This window comes from Diaphorina citri, unplaced genomic scaffold, assembly GCF_000475195.1.
Source record: "Diaphorina citri unplaced genomic scaffold, Diaci psyllid genome assembly version 1.1 scaffold1447, whole genome shotgun sequence".
Lineage (NCBI taxonomy): Eukaryota > Metazoa > Arthropoda > Insecta > Hemiptera > Psyllidae > Diaphorina > Diaphorina citri.
In genome coordinates this window covers 59,909-77,418 of record NW_007378873.1, presented here as the reverse complement: position 1 = coordinate 77,418, position 17,510 = coordinate 59,909, and the positions used below count along the sequence as shown (strand labels likewise).

Below are 17,510 nucleotides of genomic sequence, written 5' to 3'. Positions count from 1 at the left end.
CCTTTAGTCAAAGACTAGTCCAACATATAATACAACATAGGAAGTTTAGGCTAACATGTATTGGGAATTTTCTCTTAACCAAATAAAATAAGTTCACTTGACGGTTTTTGCATTTAATTACTTTTTTACAGATTTGCGAGTAGGTGTTTGATGATACGATGATAGTTTGATTGCTTGCATTTAGCCATTTAGTCTATTTTCTGCCGTACCTTCCGAACGGTTCGTCCGATTTTCATTAAATTTTGTAAATAAATAATATAATTTTTATTAAAAAATGTCCACCAACTGAAAAAATAGGTTTTTTTTTGTCGGTTGAATCTTTTCCAAATTCTTGGCCAGCACCTGAGAGCTATGAGCTATGTCTAACTGATGAGTTCAAATAAGGACGAAACGCGTCTTAGGCTGCTCCCAGGTGTTGGCTAAAGTCCAATCTATTTCCTGATGCTCATTTCAATTTTACTTGTTTCTGTCAGTCATAGGGTACATTAGGGCTAGTGTTGTGGGGATAACAAAAACTCGTTCATTTCACACATTTTTATAAGTCTGCGGTGAATCTCAAGACGAATTCGGCAATTGTTTAAGGTCACGTCATGCAGTTGTAGTAAATAGGTTCACACATTTTTATAAGTCTGCGGTGAATCTCAAGACGAATTCGGCAATTGTTTAAGGTCACGTCATGCAGTTGTAGTAAATTCACACATTTTTATAAGTCTGCGGTGAATCTCAAGACGAATTCGGCAATTGTTTAAGGTCACGTCATGCAGTTGTAGTAAATAATATTGTGATTCTCCCGTCTCTAGCATCCCTACCAGAACCGCAGATTCGCAGACCAAAGACTCAGAGATCTAAGATCTGTCAATCAATAAACAAAACATCTCCCGTCTCTAGCATCCCTACCAGAACCGCAGATTCGCAGACCAAAGACTCAGAGATCTAAGATCTGTCAATCAATAAACAAAACATAGATTATTCCTCAGCAAGCTATCGGCTGACACACAACCAAGGTAAGATATCAATATTTTCTTCTGTTTCTATCAATAATATTTTCTTCTGTTCTACTCGTATCAACATTTCTAGCACTTAGGAGAAACCGTGGTTTAATCTTATTAGAATGTGTTGGGCGAGATTTATTTTATAGGTTTTTTAAACGTTGTTTCAAGTTTTAAAACGCGGTTATGTAAAGTATGTGTGTGAGGTGTGTTCGTTTACCTGGATTGTTTTTTAATGCTTTTATTTTTTATATGCCTGTCTACTTAACGTTAGAAGAGTTTCGTGTTCGGATAGGGGCTAAAAAATTTTGGGGCTTTCCCCAAGTGCGGATGGACTTAGCTTTCTAGGAATGCTTCAGAGGAGCTAGTGAAGTAATACTCACCTAAGATGGCAATATGACATGGGTGTAATGGCCAAACTTACCTTTTTTTGCGAAGGTTTAAAGATATTATAAATTTTCACATTGCTTTGAAGCAGACTTTTATTCCTATTCGGGAACGAAAAAGTTGAATCCGAAAATTTCCACCCTGACCGGCGTTCGAACTCTACACCTCCGAATTGAGAGTCAGTGCTCTTGACTACGCGGCCACAGAGGTGAGCAGTCTTTCTTTTAAGTTCCTAGGCCGCGGGTTCGATTCCCGCCCGGGACTACACCTCCGAATTGAGAGTCAGTGCTCTTGACTACGCGGCCACAGAGGTGAGCAGTCTTTCTTTTAAGTTCCTAGGCCGCGGGTTCGATTCCCGCCCGGGACGGATTTTATTCTGATGGGATAATATTCGTTCTCGGAACGGCTGGCTTTCTCCTATCCTGTCTTCCTCCTCTCTTCGATTTCGGGACCATAAGACCATAGCAGTTACAGTTCCCTCTGTCAAACCTCTTCGAAAAAAAATCTTTTAAGTTCATTCAAGTTTATTCAACCATAGTAACTCAGAAGTAAAAGGGTGAAACTTTTGTATCTTTTGTGAATATTGTATGAAAAGTAATGAATACTGAGAACCTCTACAGAACTTTTGTGAATATTATAGGCATATTGAGGACCTCTTTTACTAATTCCACCAACTCTATATAATATGCTTATGCGCAGCGCATGCTGTAAATGCTTGAATCTTAACCTGTCAATATGTTACAATCTCTTTTTTTATATATATTTTTTATTACAATACATGCGGATTTCGTCACCTACTTACAAACAAAAATACAAATCCCAAAATCTTTGGCGCTCCATTTACATACATAATTTTGTTAACCTAATTAATAATTTTGTCGAAAATCCTTGAAATTGGAATGGGGAGGCACCCTAAATATGTAGAAATATTGAAGATTCCATTCTAATATTTAATTGTCATTCTCTTACTTGTATACATACGTATACCTACGAGGAGTACAAAAAAAAAAAACAGGTGACGAAACAATGAACTTTTGTTTGGTTGGTACGACTGTCTTCCAGTGTTGACCTTGACTTTATAGTTTTTGTGTTGGAAGACAGGTTATCCAACAGAACAATAATAATTATTATTGGCACATTATTGAGATTTCGTACCAGCATGAACCTAACGAAAACAATACACTAAGCCGAAAATTATACAAAGTGTAGTCATCTCTTTCAGAGATTTGTTCACAAGGAATAGCGACCATTTGCAGGTCCGTATCCAGGATTTTATCCAGGGAGGCCCAAACGTCCAAACGGTGATGTACCGGGAAGGATGCTACAAATTTTCGAAGTCTGACCTATAGTTAAGGGGCAAAAGCCTAAGGGATCACCTCGCCCCTTTCCCTAAATACAGCCCTGACAATGTGTCAAGAAGTCAACCATCGTGAGGACTTGTGCTTGGTCTTTAAAAGCAGAGAAAACCCTTTGAGGAACTGCCAGCTTGCTGGGCTGGTTAGGGTTCTTTGTTCTGCTATCTCCATTTGGCGAAAGCTAAAGCCGCTACAACAACAACAACAACAACCTATTTACTTTACATTGAGGGCAGGCCCGTATCCAAGATTTCATTGAGGAGGGAGGAAGGGGAGCGGAGGGCCAAGAGTTCAAACAGTGATGTATCAGGGGGGGTTGGATGCTCTAATTTTTCGGAGTCCGTCCCACAGTAAAGGATCAGGGTGAAATCCCAAGGAGGGGGCGGCCCTCTCGGACTTTGGGGGTGCACTCAGCCTTGTAATTATTTACATTCGGGGTGAATTCAGCCTCTTCAGGAAAGTTCGGTATCTAATTTGAAACAACAGTGAACAGGACAACAATGAAGAATGGTTTGTTTGGTACTAACGGTCTCATGATTTGTGTCCAAAGAGACAGGGCTAGGTTCACGCTCCCAAACAGAGTTATGGTGGTCCCGTTAACCTAACAATTACTTTCAATTCAAAGAACCTTTGGAACATGAGTGTAACAACTAACAAGCAGTCTACTGCTAGTTTACATGAAAACCAATTCTGTCACTTATTACACCAATACATTTCCTGGGTTATAGGTTGTAACTTTGTCCAACACCACAAAGTACGTAGGTATATTATTATTATTATTATTATTATTATTATTATTATTATTATTATTATTATTATTATTATTATTATTATTATTATTATTATTATTATTATTATTATTATTATTATTATTATTATTATTATTATTATTATTATTATTATTATTATTATTATTATTATTATTATTATTATTATTATTATTATTATTATTATTATTATTATTATTATTATTATTATTATTATTATTATTATTATTATTATTATTATTATTATTATTATTATTATTATTATTATTATTATTATTATTATTATTATTATTATTATTATTATTATTATTATTATTATTATTATTATTATTATTATTATTATTATTATTATTATTATTATTATTATTATTATTATTATTATTATTATTATTATTATTATTATTATTATTATTATTATTATTATTATTATTATTATTATTATTATTATTATTATTATTATTATTATTATTATTATTATTATTATTATTATTATTATTATTATTATTATTATTATTATTATTATTATTATTATTATTATTATTATTATTATTATTATTATTATTATTATTATTATTATTATTATTATTATTATTATTATTATTATTATTATTATTATTATTATTATTATTATTATTATTATTATTATTATTATTATTATTATTATTATTATTATTATTATTATTATTATTATTATTATTATTATTATTATTATTATTATTATTATTATTATTATTATTATTATTATTATTATTATTATTATTATTATTATTATTATTATTATTATTATTATTATTATTATTATTATTATTATTATTATTATTATTATTATTATTATTATTATTATTATTATTATTATTATTATTATTATTATTATTATTATTATTATTATTATTATTATTATTATTATTATTATTATTATTATTATTATTATTATTATTATTATTATTATTATTATTATTATTATTATTATTATTATTATTATTATTATTATTATTATTATTATTATTATTATTATTATTATTATTATTATTATTATTATTATTATTATTATTATTATTATTATTATTATTATTATTATTATTATTATTATTATTATTATTATTATTATTATTATTATTATTATTATTATTATTATTATTATTATTATTATTATTATTATTATTATTATTATTATTATTATTATTATTATTATTATTATTATTATTATTATTATTATTATTATTATTATTATTATTATTATTATTATTATTATTATTATTATTATTATTATTATTATTATTATTATTATTATTATTATTATTATTATTATTATTATTATTATTATTATTATTATTATTATTATTATTATTATTATTATTATTATTATTATTATTATTATTATTATTATTATTATTATTATTATTATTAGTGTATCTGGCCCTCGTCTAGAAATAGCTCCTACCCGAGTCTGAGAGCTCCCTGCCTGTTGTTCTCATGTCCCAGAACGCGGTGTATACACAGTTCTTATTTCAAATAGGTACAATTGGATTAGATTTATTTTTATTGTATAGGTACATGGTACAAAGTCAGTTACAAATGTGGTATGTACACTAAAAAAAAAAAAAAAATGAGTGTTCCACCGCCGTTTTTATTTCGTAGCAATGAAACAACTGCTACATTAGACTCAGGTGGCCTGTGTCGTAGCATGCTCACCCCGTAGTCCGTAGTATGCCTCTCATCAGATGGGCGAGAAGAGACACAATACTTCCCATTTAGGTGCTGGGTCAACACGAGAACACCAGAAAGTGACCCGTTGAAATATTTGCAATCGAAAAACGAGTACAAATTTTTGTCGATGGTGGGTTTCGAATCCGGGACCTTCTGCATGGCAAGCAAGCGCGTTACCACTAGACCAACCGTGACCAAACGTGTCATCTAGTGATCTATGGACAATGGACATTGGACACTAACATCACTATCACTCTAAAAATAGTCATTTAAAAATTGGTCGTTTAAACTTTAAACTAATCTGGGAATTCAGACAAAAAATAATTTTCTTCAATTTTACGACTAAACCCACTGATTTTATAGTTGGAATTTCCTCAACTCGCGTCATAATCCCAGACTGTGTGGATTCCACCCTCATACCCTCACAAAATAAACCGCCGTCAGACCGTGTGACAGACCTAGGTCTCACAGACCGCGATCTGGCACACAGTCTGAACGTGTGTGGTAGGAAAAGCTTGAGACGGTCTGTCAGACCTGAGTCTTGAGATTTCCCGGCCACACACGACGTGACGGTCTGAGAGTGAGATTCGGACATTACTCATATTACAATAGGCATTACAATGCGTATGAGTATTGAGTACCCACATGTCGCAAAATTGGCCAAATATTCTTTTCTATACTTTTTGTATTTTGTTCCAGGTCTTGTACTTGGCAAAATTAGCCAAATATTCTTTTCTATACTTTTCGTATTTTGTTCCAGGTTTTGTACTTGGCGTTAGTTTTGTATGCGCCCGCCATGGCTTTACATCAAGGTGAGATGAGAACCCAAATCATTTTCATATTTAAATTTGAGCCATTGAACGATGTAAGATTTCAATTTTTAGCTAATTTCCATTTAGGGGTGAGCTATTCATTTCTCGTCAAAGTCATCACTTTGAGTCGCGGTTGTGTTTTTGGGTCTTTTGGCTCACTAGGACGCTATTCGCTATGAAAACTGGTTTTTTTGGATTGAGGATGTTCGGGGATATTTTATCGTCTGCATTCAAGATGTGAGTCGATAATTAGGAATCCAGGATGGATTTTGTTCATAATATGATTATGATTATCCTTGTTGTTGATTTCAGTGACGGGTCTAAACACAATGATGGTAGTATCGGTTATGTTCCTAGTGTGTATCTTCTACACAACCATAGTAAGTATTCAAGACGGGATTAAAACCCTTTCAGAACCGGGGCACACAATTGTGATAGGCAATAGACCAGTAGAGTGTGGTACAAGAAAGTCCCCTATCAGATTTTCGATCACTCTGCACAACTCCTGATCGGTTTGTCAAAGTTTGATGGAATTTGGCAAATTTTAATTTTATATTAATTTATTATTCTTGTAATTGGAAATCTTGAAACTTGAATTGCCGTGTCAACACTTGTGTGAGATACAAATCAATTCATTTCATTTTCATTGTGAATTTCATCTAATTGTTAATCCTCTTTTAGTCGTAAGTTCCTTTGTGCATTTTTTTATGGCACAAATAAAGTGAATAGAAAAACCAAATAAAAAGAATAAAATAATTTTTTTATTTATCTAGAGTTCAAACACTGACTTTTAGGGAGGTTCTCAACGAAGCCTGGGGATTTTGAGCAATATTAAGGTATTTTTGAATTTTCGATTTTTTTTTTTTTTTTTTTATGAATATTTTTAATGGATTTTTGAAGATTGTAGGGACCAAAATTTTCAAAAATTTGCCCGGGCCCCTTCAGCCCCCCCCCTAAATATGGCCCTAGAAAAGTTTCACCAATAATCCAACTTAGTGATGGGACTCGAGTGAGATTTTTCAACTCGATTATTTTCCAACTCGAGTGGAAATTAATCGAGTTGAATATTTATTCCTGGAAATTACACCGTGCCGAGTTCTCACTCGAGAGTCGAGTAGGCGAGCGAGTCGCTGATATTCGGGTTTTCGTTCGGAAACTCTCGGCATACGGGTATACCACTATACCCCTCCCCCTCTTCAGTTCTCTTTCTTGCATCATCATCATCAGCTAGTAAGAGGCAAGAGGGGAGAGGGGGGTAGTGAATCATTCAACTCGCTCAAACGAATAGTTTTTCTGACGAATAGATTAGTACTCGAATAGAAACTGTATGTTGCAATAATATGTGGCGAGTGCGCGAGTAACTTCGGGTCAGAGAACCCAATGAATAGTTTTTTTTCCACTCGAGTGGAACAAAATAATAATCGAGTGCACTCGAGTGAAGTCAAACTCGAGTCCACTCGAGTAAAATCATTCACTCGGCCCATCACTAAAATACACCTTTGCTAGCATATTGTGGATTCTTAACCGAGGAGATTTGATTCTTAACCGTAAGTTTCATAAACTTCTCTTCCCTATCACTATTTTTTCTCAGTGTACATTTTATTAGACCTTCTTTATTGACATAATTTTATTAATTGCAACCTGACATAATTATGTGCAACCTGGCCTTGTTCTCTCTCTCTCTCTCTCTCTCTCTCTCTCTCTCTCTCTCTCTTCTTTGATCCCCTTGCCAAACAATATTACTCGCACGTCAGCTATTAGGTACTGATGATAAATCACAATGTTTCACCGTGTAAGACCCACCTAATAGCTGCCTGGTTGAAAATAATATGGTAGAACTCATATAGAACTTCTCATTTTCGAAACAAACAGCATGATCTGATATCACCAAGTCCCAGGTCCATGAGGTCCTACTTTCCTACTATGAAAGAGATTCTGAGCTAGAACGGAAGAACTGTCTAAAAGTCCAACACAAAGATTTCTAAATCTGAGATTCGGCCCGAGAACATTTAACATACAAAAAAGACACAATTCTTTTTCTTCTTCTTCTTCTTCTTTTTCTTCTTCTTCTTCTTCTTCTTTTTATTCGAAATTTCCCATGTTCAGATGGGGTCAGCGGGGTTAGGTATTCCTCACAAATCAGCCTTACGAACCAGCGACCTAGCGCTAGCGCTCACAAGGCAGGCGCAGGTTCGATACAGAATTACCCCCAGCTTAACTGCTATAGCTATGCAGAAGTCACGTCCGTGGAAAAGAAAAGCTCCTCCCCATCTGCAGCAGAAGATCAGCCTCCTACAAAACATCTGATCCTCAGAGCCAGACTATAGTTAAGCAATATTCTTGCTGCATGCTCAAGCAAATCTCTCTTCTTGCTTCCAGGAATATGAGCCACATCTTTTGTAATCACTGTCAAGTGACATTCTACGTTACTCTATTTTTCTCTTCACAGGCCACTGAACTCCGTAGAAAGAGCTGCCAAAAGTTGCTCCATTGTTGACTGTTCCAGCAGTCGGGAAATCACAATAAAAGAAAGAGTCAATGATAAGATTTCCAAAACCTTTGGATTTGACCGAGTGTTTAGTCAGGAATCTAAACAGGTGAGTAATTATTCTGCAGAAATAATATGAAAAGGTTAGGAAGAAGTACAGTGTTGGAAAAATGTAATGTAGGTACTTGGAAATACCACTGTTTTTCCCCTTCTTAAAAAGTGAGAAATAATCATACCTACTAATAATAACTGAGTTGTTTTACAAAGTCTCTAACTTGAGATTATAAACCTTCTTTATTCCCTACTCTTCAGGTTGATGTGTACAAGTATGTGGTCAATCCACTTATTGACGAAGTCCTGTCCGGCTACAACTGCACTGTGTTTGCCTATGGACAAACGGGTACCGGGAAAACATTCACCATGGAAGGAGAAAAATCAAACGACCCTTCCATTTCATGGCAAGATGATCCACTCTCTGGTATTGTACCGAGAGCCATGAACCACTTGTTTGATGAACTTCGACTTCTAGGAGATGCCGAGTTTACTGTGCGAGTTTCATTCTTGGAAATCTATAATGAAGAACTCATTGATCTTCTGTCACCTACTGATGATATTACCAAGCTTCGGTAGGTTTCTATGAAAATCAATTCTGAATTCAGGTACTAAAGTCATACATCACTTACATCAGTAAGTAAATCATATTCAAATCTTTCTAGTATCTTCAAGTACCTATCCTATTTAAGGGAAAAGAAAAATTATTGTTGCCTTACAAATGGTTGTTTTTAATTAGCTAAAGCTTCAGACAGACAGTATAAACCTGCCTCGGTGGTGTAGTGGTCAAGGCGCTTGCCTGGTAAACAGGAAGGCGTGGGCTCAATCCCAGCCAAGGTATGGCATTTTATCCTCAATATAATTTGACCACAATTATAGTGGTAGCCTACTGCTGGAGTAAAGGGACTTTTCAGTCCTATGTGAGCAGTATAAATAAGCACTATTACTACCTACCTAGTGAAACTACTGTCTAAAAAATAATGTCTGGAAGAAAATGAAAGAAATAAACAAGGAATTTGGCCTAAAATTTACTGTCATCAGTGGCGTAGCGTCCATGTAGGGCGTGTATGGCGGCCATACACTCTAAATTTACTCAAATACCCTTAAATATTGACTTTAAATATTTATGAAGAAGCATCTGCATAACTTATGTAGTAATGTGCATGGTGATGGAAATTAGTGCCCTACACGCCTTACACTTGACTTTAGACCACGCTACGCCACTGACTGTCATGTATGTTTATTGAAATATTTCAGATTATTTGAAGACAGTGCCAGGAAGGGTTCAGTCATCATCCAAGGATTGGAAGAGAAAGCAGTTCATAATAAGGACGAGGTGTATAAAATCCTGGAGAAGGGTTCTCAGAAACGACAAACAGCAGCCACCCTTATGAATGCACACTCCAGGTGAGTTCAAATAACAAGTCTGTGTATCTTCTTATTTGGGTTTTAAAGAAAAAATGGAAAATATATAAGGAGAAATGTCTATTATTGGATTCTGATTAATTTTATCATAGGCATTGGACCAACCTCGGTGGTGTGGTGGTTAGCACAGTGAACTCTGAAAATAAATTTATTTTAAAAGGGGCCGACTTCGATTGTCATTAGCCCCAGTGAACTCTGGATCTGAAGGTTGGTGGTTCTAGTCCAAGTCAAATTGAAAATTTATTGTAGTGTAACATTAATGCTTAACACTTTTTTCCACTCTTTTAGAGTAAGGTGTGCCTCTCATTTTGAGAAATAAATTTATTGTAGTGTAACATTAATGCTTAACACTTTTTTCCACTCTTTTAGAGTAAGGTGTGCCTCTCATTTTGAGAAATAAAAAAAAATCATACTTCCAAAATCTAGAGATGTAGGTGTCTTTCCATATTCTTCTGACTTTCGTTCCAACTAATCTCTTGTAGTCTGCAAGAAGAACAATAATTTCATTTATTGATGAACTGTTCAACTATTTAAATTTGGAAGATGGAGCAGAGGGGTTCCCTAATGTGATGTTGTTTTATGGAGATGTTTCTTTTTTTTATGCACAAACGGTTTATTAATAAAGTCTTCGTCGTCTCTTTTTTTTTTAACTATTTAAATTTGGGTTGCCTATTGACACAGTACCTATGGCAGTAAATTACCAATGCTGAATGTATTGCAAAACTATAAGTAATGAAACATTGAACTCTATTCCAGTCGATCCCATACGATATTCACGATTACAATTCACATCAAGGATAACTCATTGGACGGTGAGGAGTTACTGAGGACCGGCAAGCTAAACCTGGTAGATCTGGCTGGCAGTGAGAACATTGGGAGATCTGGAGCACAAGATAAGAGAGCCCGAGAGGCCGGCAATATCAATCAGTCCCTCTTGACACTGGGCAGATGTATAACGGCGCTTGTTGAGAAGACACCACATATCCCGTACAGGTAAGACAAATGTTGACCTAGCACCTCATTGGGAAGTATTGTCTCTCTTCTCGCCCATGAAGTATTGTGTCTCTTCTCGCCCATGAAGTATTGTGTCTCTTCTCGCCCATGAAGTATTGTGTCTCTTCTCGCCCATGAAGTATTTTGTCTCTTCTCGCCCATGAAGTAGGTATTGTGTCTCTTCTCGCCCATGAAGTATTGTGTCTCTTCTCGCCCATGAAGTATTGTGTCTCTTCTCGCCCATGAAGTATTGTGTCTCTTCTTGCCCATGAAGTATTGTGTCTCTTCTCGCCCATGAAGTATTGTCTCTTCTCGCCCATGAAGTATTGTGTCTCTTCTCGCCCATGAAGTATTGTGTCTCTTCTCGCCCATGAAGTATTGTGTCTCTTCTCGCCCATGAAGTATTGTGTCTCTTCTCGCCCATCTGATGAAAGGCATGTGAAACACACATTTGGGGGGGGGGGGTTTCAAACCATTTGGAAAGTTGACCAATACCAGCCTAGTGAGCAGTGTTTCAAAGGGTTCCATCGGCTTTGAAAAAAATGCCTCCCAATGATTTACTGTGATTCAGGATGAACCCATTAAACATGACTAGTAAAATATTGTTTAAAGATACAATACAGTGTGGGTATGCGCATTACTATTAAAAACCTAAAGTTAAACTTAAATCCTTAAGGTGTGTCCTGTCCACACATGGTCGACCGACACGTCCACATTGCCTTGACAACATAGATTTTCCTCGTCGATCGGCGATGCTAAAGTTAAACTTAAATCCTTAAGGTGTGTCCTGTCCACACATGGTCGACCGACACGTCCACATTGCCTTGACAACATAGATTTTCCGATCGACTATGTTTGGGCACACCTTTATAACTTCGGTATGAGAATAATAGACCTCAAGTTTATTTTACTTCAATGACCCATCTCAATTTTTCCCCAGAGAGTCCAAGCTGACTCGTCTCCTACAGGATTCACTCGGGGGTCGAACCAAGACCTCTATCATAGCGACCGTCTCCCCTGCACAACTTAACATGGAGGAGACCTTGTCCACTCTGGATTATGCTCATCGCGCCAAGAACATTACCAACCGACCTGAGATCAACCAGAAGATGTCCAAGAAAGCCTTGCTCAGAGTAAGTGACCTTTTGTTGATCATATGATCACTGACCGATTTTTTTTTAACATATACATCTCTTTATTTCATATAATATACATAGGTACATGACAAATCAGGAACACATTATTATAGAAATAAGGAGACGTTACCCCTTGTCTAAACCTCAATACATAATGTATTGAGGTTGTGTCGACTAAGGGGAATCATCAGCCTAAGAAGATAGTTGAAAAAAAAAGAGAGAATGGATTGAAGGTTGAGTTTTAGCTTGTTGATATTGCTTTTAATTTACGTGTTCGTTCTGCTATAACCCGCGAACAGTTTTCCGATTTTTCGGCAAAATTTAAAAGGAAAAAAAAAAACAATTCAACTCAAAAACGACAATTTTTACTTTCTATTTACTGTTATTTTTGTAGCCTCCATCAACATGGAGGAGACCTTGTCCACTCTGGATTATGCTCATCGCGCCAAGAACATTACCAACCGACCTGAGATCAACCAGAAGATGTCTAAGAAAGCCTTGCTCAGAGTAAGTGACCTTTTGTTGATCATATGATCATTGACCGAATGGATTGAAGGTTGAGTTTTAGCTTGTTGATATTGCTTTTCATTTACGTGTTTGTTCTGCTATAACCCGCGAACAGTTTTCCGATTTTTCGGCAAAATTTAAAAGAAAAAAAAAACAATTCAACTCAAAAACGACAATTTTTTACTATTATTTTTGTAGCCTCCGTGGCCGAGTGGGTATCACACTAGGCTTGCACGCCGGTGGTTCCGGGTTCGATTCCGGGCGGTGTCGAAGTTTTTTCGGCTCTGTGCTTAGAGTTCGGGGTGCACTTAGCCTCGTGAGGACAACTGAGGAGCTCCTTTCATCGATTGGTGGCATTACCAGTGTAAAATGACGATATAAGTAGATGACAATTAATAGTAAAGCAGACACTTAGTGTAATGATGTGATACCCACAAAAGTTGTCAAAAAGCTCTCTGCTTTAACTCGAAGAATTTCTCAATCAGGAATATGAGCCACATCTTTTGTAATCACTGTCAAGTGACATTCTACATTACTCTATTTTTCTCTTCACAGGCCACTGAACTCCGTAGAAAGAGCTGCCAAAAGTTGCTCCATTGTTGACTGTTCCAGCAGTCGGGAAATCACAATAAAAGAAAGAGTCAATGATAAGATTTCCAAAACCTTTGGATTTGACCGAGTGTTTAGTCAGGAATCTAAACAGGTGAGTAATTATTCTGCAGAAATAATATGAAAAGGTTAGGAAGAAGTACAGTGTTGGAAAAATGTAATGTACTTAGAAATACCACTGTTTTTCCCCTTCTTAAAAAGTGAGAAATAATCATACCTACTAATAATAACTGAGTTGTTTTACAAAGTCTCTAACTTGAGATTATAAACCTTCTTTATTCCCTACTCTTCAGGTTGATGTGTACAAGTATGTGGTCAATCCACTTATTGACGAAGTCCTGTCCGGCTACAACTGCACTGTGTTTGCCTATGGACAAACGGGTACCGGGAAAACATTCACCATGGAAGGAGAAAAATCAAACGACCCTTCCATTTCATGGCAAGATGATCCACTCTCTGGTATTGTACCGAGAGCCATGAACCACTTGTTTGATGAACTTCGACTTCTAGGAGATGCCGAGTTTACTGTGCGAGTGTCATTCTTGGAAATCTATAATGAAGAACTCATTGATCTTCTGTCACCCACTGATGATATTACCAAGCTACGGTAGGTTTCTATGAAAATCAATTCTGAATTCAGGTACTAAAGTCATACATCAGTAAGTACTTAAATCATATTCAAGTCTTTCTAGTATCTTCAAATATCCTATTTAAGGGAAAAGAAAAATTATTGTTATCTTACAAATGGTTGTTTTTTACCTAATTATTTAATTAGCTAAAGCTTCAGACAGAATAAACCTGATTTGCCTACTTACATAGGGTAGGGTAGGTACTTTTGTTTACATAACAGCTGCCCAAAATCAGTAATTTTCATTAGTCCATTCATTCAATAGAACAGAGCCTACAGCTCGCCTGGTAAACAGGAGGGCGTGGGTTCAATCCCAGCCAAGGTATGGAATTTTATCCTCAATATAATTTGAGAATTTGACCACAATTATAGTGGTAGCCTACTGCTGGAGTAAAGTGACTTTTCGGTCCTATGCAAGCAGTATAAATAAGCACTATTACTACCTACCTAGTGAAACTACTGTCCAAAGAATAATGTCTGGAAGAAAATGATAGAAATAAACAAGGAATTTGGCTCAAAATTTACTTACTCGTGCGGGATTGAGGTAATGTTTGATATTGCTTCAGTGCGGGATTGAGGTAACGTTTGATATTGCTTCAGTGCGGGATTGAGGTAATGTGATTTTGAGTTTGATAGAGGCTTTAACGTCACCGTGTATTACTGTGCCTTGTCAAGATTAATTCGGTCCACTTTGGCTAACTACTTGTAAATAGAAATTCAGCTTAATACAGGGTTTATACGCTTTTCCCGGAATGAAATTCCATGACTTTTCCAGAAAATTAGGGGGCGGAGGTACTTAAAAATCAGTAAGATTACCCCTTCATTTAAATAAAATATGCAAAATGCAGAACGTCAAAGAATATGAGGGGGAATGCGCCGCAGGCCGATTTTCGGAAAATCTTGATATTTAATTTGATCATTTTTAATTTTTGACTTGGTGGAAAATTCCATGGCTTTTTCAGGTTTTAATTTTTCACGATTTTCCATGACTTTTTGGTCGATTTTCAGATTTCATGACTTTTCCAAGGTCGCGTATAAACCCTGCTAATATCTGTCATCTATTTTCTCTCTACAGCACGGTGTCCGCCGGCATCAACTCTCTAGCCGCCATCACATTTGCAGAACTGGAGGACGCCATTATCAAGAGGAAAATATCCGAGTCCAGAAAAGGCTATATTGTACAGGGTCTCTCACTATTCTACGGAGTAGTCTCCTACATGGTCGTGTATCTCGTACCCTATATGGGCAACTTGGCTCCGGTGAGTATATTGCTTGAATACACCCTGTATAAAAACAAATATAGTCCAGGGTCTCTCACTTTCTTAACGTACCTACTTTCTGACCCAAAGACACGTGACACACTTGGCGCACACGTGAAATAACTAGTCTGGCTGGGGGACTTAGATCAGGAAGAATACCAGCCTGATTTCCCTTGCTAAAAAATAGCAAAGGTTGAGTGGGCAATCACTCGTAAATTTTTTGTAGCCAAAACCAAATGTCAGTCCAAAGCAATCATCCTGGCTAAGGTTGACGAAAAATGCCGACCCCGTCTGAACAGTCATGGGAGAAGGCGAAGAAGAAGTCTCTCACTCTCCTATGGAAAAGTATTTTGTGGGCTTGTGATTGACAACCTGTATTTGTCTACTTGCCAGTAAATTTGTGTTTCCCCTATCTCGTCTATTACAGATCACCATATCTCTATCAGGAGTATTCGCAGGCTCTCTGTTTGCACTGTTCGTCCTCGGCATGTTTGTACCTTGGTCTGAAAAATGGGTAAGAGTTGCAAAGGTCATGTTATACATACTTACTCGTAATATGACTTTATTGAAAAAGAAAACAAACAACGTCAGGTACTCTCAGACCCTCAGACACCGTAAAGCTGTGTCCACACATAGTCGACCCGGCGTCGATCGTCATAAAATTCCATACCTCGACTGGGATTGAACCCACGCCCTCCTGTTTACCAGGCGAGCGCCTTGACCACTACACCACCGAGGCAGGTGTGTATACGAATATACCATATGTATACGAAGTATGTATACTCATAGGAGATAATATCTACTGGAAACAAGAGAACTGGGGTCAGAAACCCAGGTAATTCTATAACACCGTCTATGTTGTTCACATCTCACGGCTGTTACTAATAAATAAATGCAGTTTCTTTGTGTTATTATGTCACAACTTTGGTGCTCACTGCAGCATTGTAGGTGATAAATGCAGTTTCTTTGTGTTATTATATCGCAACTTTGGTGCTCACTGCAGCATTGTAGGATTTTCCCAATACCTCAATAATCCTAAAATCCAATGTTTACCTACATTGCTGGCACCGGTCGCTATGCGCATTTATATGTCATAGCTACTCATTTTCCTCACGTGGCTGAGTGGGCCCCGAAACAGCCAGTCACGGAATCAATCATTTGCATGATACAAAATTTCTTGCCCCCGCCGGGAATCGAACCCGGGTCTCCCGCGTGCAAGGCGAGCGCAGTGACCACTACGCCATGGAAGATGACTAGAGATCTCTTTTGACTTCACTGTATGGATTTGACTCATTTGACGTCACTTTATAAATTCTAAGGTCTTAAGTGACGGCAAAACGGGAGTTGTCTGGTTGGGGGACGTAAAACAGAGAGTGGACCAGCTTGGTCTGCCTGGGGGACTATAAACAGCGAGTATACCAGCCTGAATTTCCCTTGCTAAAGCAATAGCAAAGGTTGAGTGCGAAGGGCATCCACTCGTAAAATTTGTAGCCAAAACCAAATGTTAGCCCGAAGCAATCACCCTAGTTAGGGCTGATTGAGAGGCTGACGAAAAGCGCCGACCCCGTCCGTACACGGGAAAAGGCGAAGAAGAAAAAGAATGTTTTCGCGATCCCACTCAGGTCATTGACCTACCTAGGTACGAGACCTCGTAAAAACCCCCAACCCCGGGGGAAATTGAGGCCAACTATTAAGTTGCCATCTCCCGAACAGTCCTTCTCCTGGCGGTTTGACGCACGACCCAACTTCCTCTGGCTGAGCATATTACATAATTACCTTCTAATAGATGGGTAGGAACCTTAAAAAACATTAAACATAGTAATTTATACTCAAATTACATAATGCTAAGGAGGTGGCATTGTTTGTTCTGCTTGTTTTCCCCAAGGAAGTTCGATTTGGGAGCTTTGAGTAAAACTGAGGTGGTCTTTTTGTTATGAAGGATCTGAGGGTTGCAAGTTGCATTTTTTTTCCTCTTTTTTTTACCTCATTGGTTGAGAGGCGATTTTCACCCGATGCGATTGGGGGGTCGAGTGGATTGGAATACATCACATGCCTTCAGGCACACTCCATTTGTCAAGGGTCTAGGTTTTCCTTGCCCTTGGGATCAATTTAATTTGAAGATGCCTCAAAATTTTGGAATTTTTTCCATGTAGGTAAAAAACACCTGGTTTGCTAGTTCAATGGTCAAAAGCTCGTCAAGTAATTAGGAGATCAGGGATTCGAATCTCAGTTAAGGCATGATTTCCTCAACTAGTGGTCCAGTGAATTGTAGAACTTATAAAACTTATTGACCTAATGCCATACGAATTGCGAACTAAATTCAGAATTTCTGGTACATGTGAAAATGTACCTGAGGAAGCCTTGTGCAATTTGAGCAAACGAAGCTCTGCGATTAGT

General features: G+C 36.7%; 1 protein-coding gene across 1 annotated transcript in view; it reads left to right on the top strand.

The window, feature by feature from the left end:
- The first annotated feature begins 7,919 nt into the window (after positions 1 to 7,919).
- The window catches only part of LOC103515943 (kinesin-like protein Klp61F), a 20,476-nt gene continuing 10,885 nt past the window's right edge, over positions 7,920 to 17,510 (top strand). Inside the window, exons 1-6 of the mRNA XM_008480888.3 lie at positions 7,920 to 7,924; positions 8,467 to 8,614; positions 8,818 to 9,131; positions 9,814 to 9,963; positions 10,738 to 10,974; positions 11,915 to 12,107. Of these exons, the coding sequence (XP_008479110.1) occupies positions 7,920 to 7,924; positions 8,467 to 8,614; positions 8,818 to 9,131; positions 9,814 to 9,963; positions 10,738 to 10,974; positions 11,915 to 12,107 (1,047 nt within the window). The remainder of the gene's footprint in view (positions 7,925 to 8,466; positions 8,615 to 8,817; positions 9,132 to 9,813; positions 9,964 to 10,737; positions 10,975 to 11,914; positions 12,108 to 17,510) is intronic.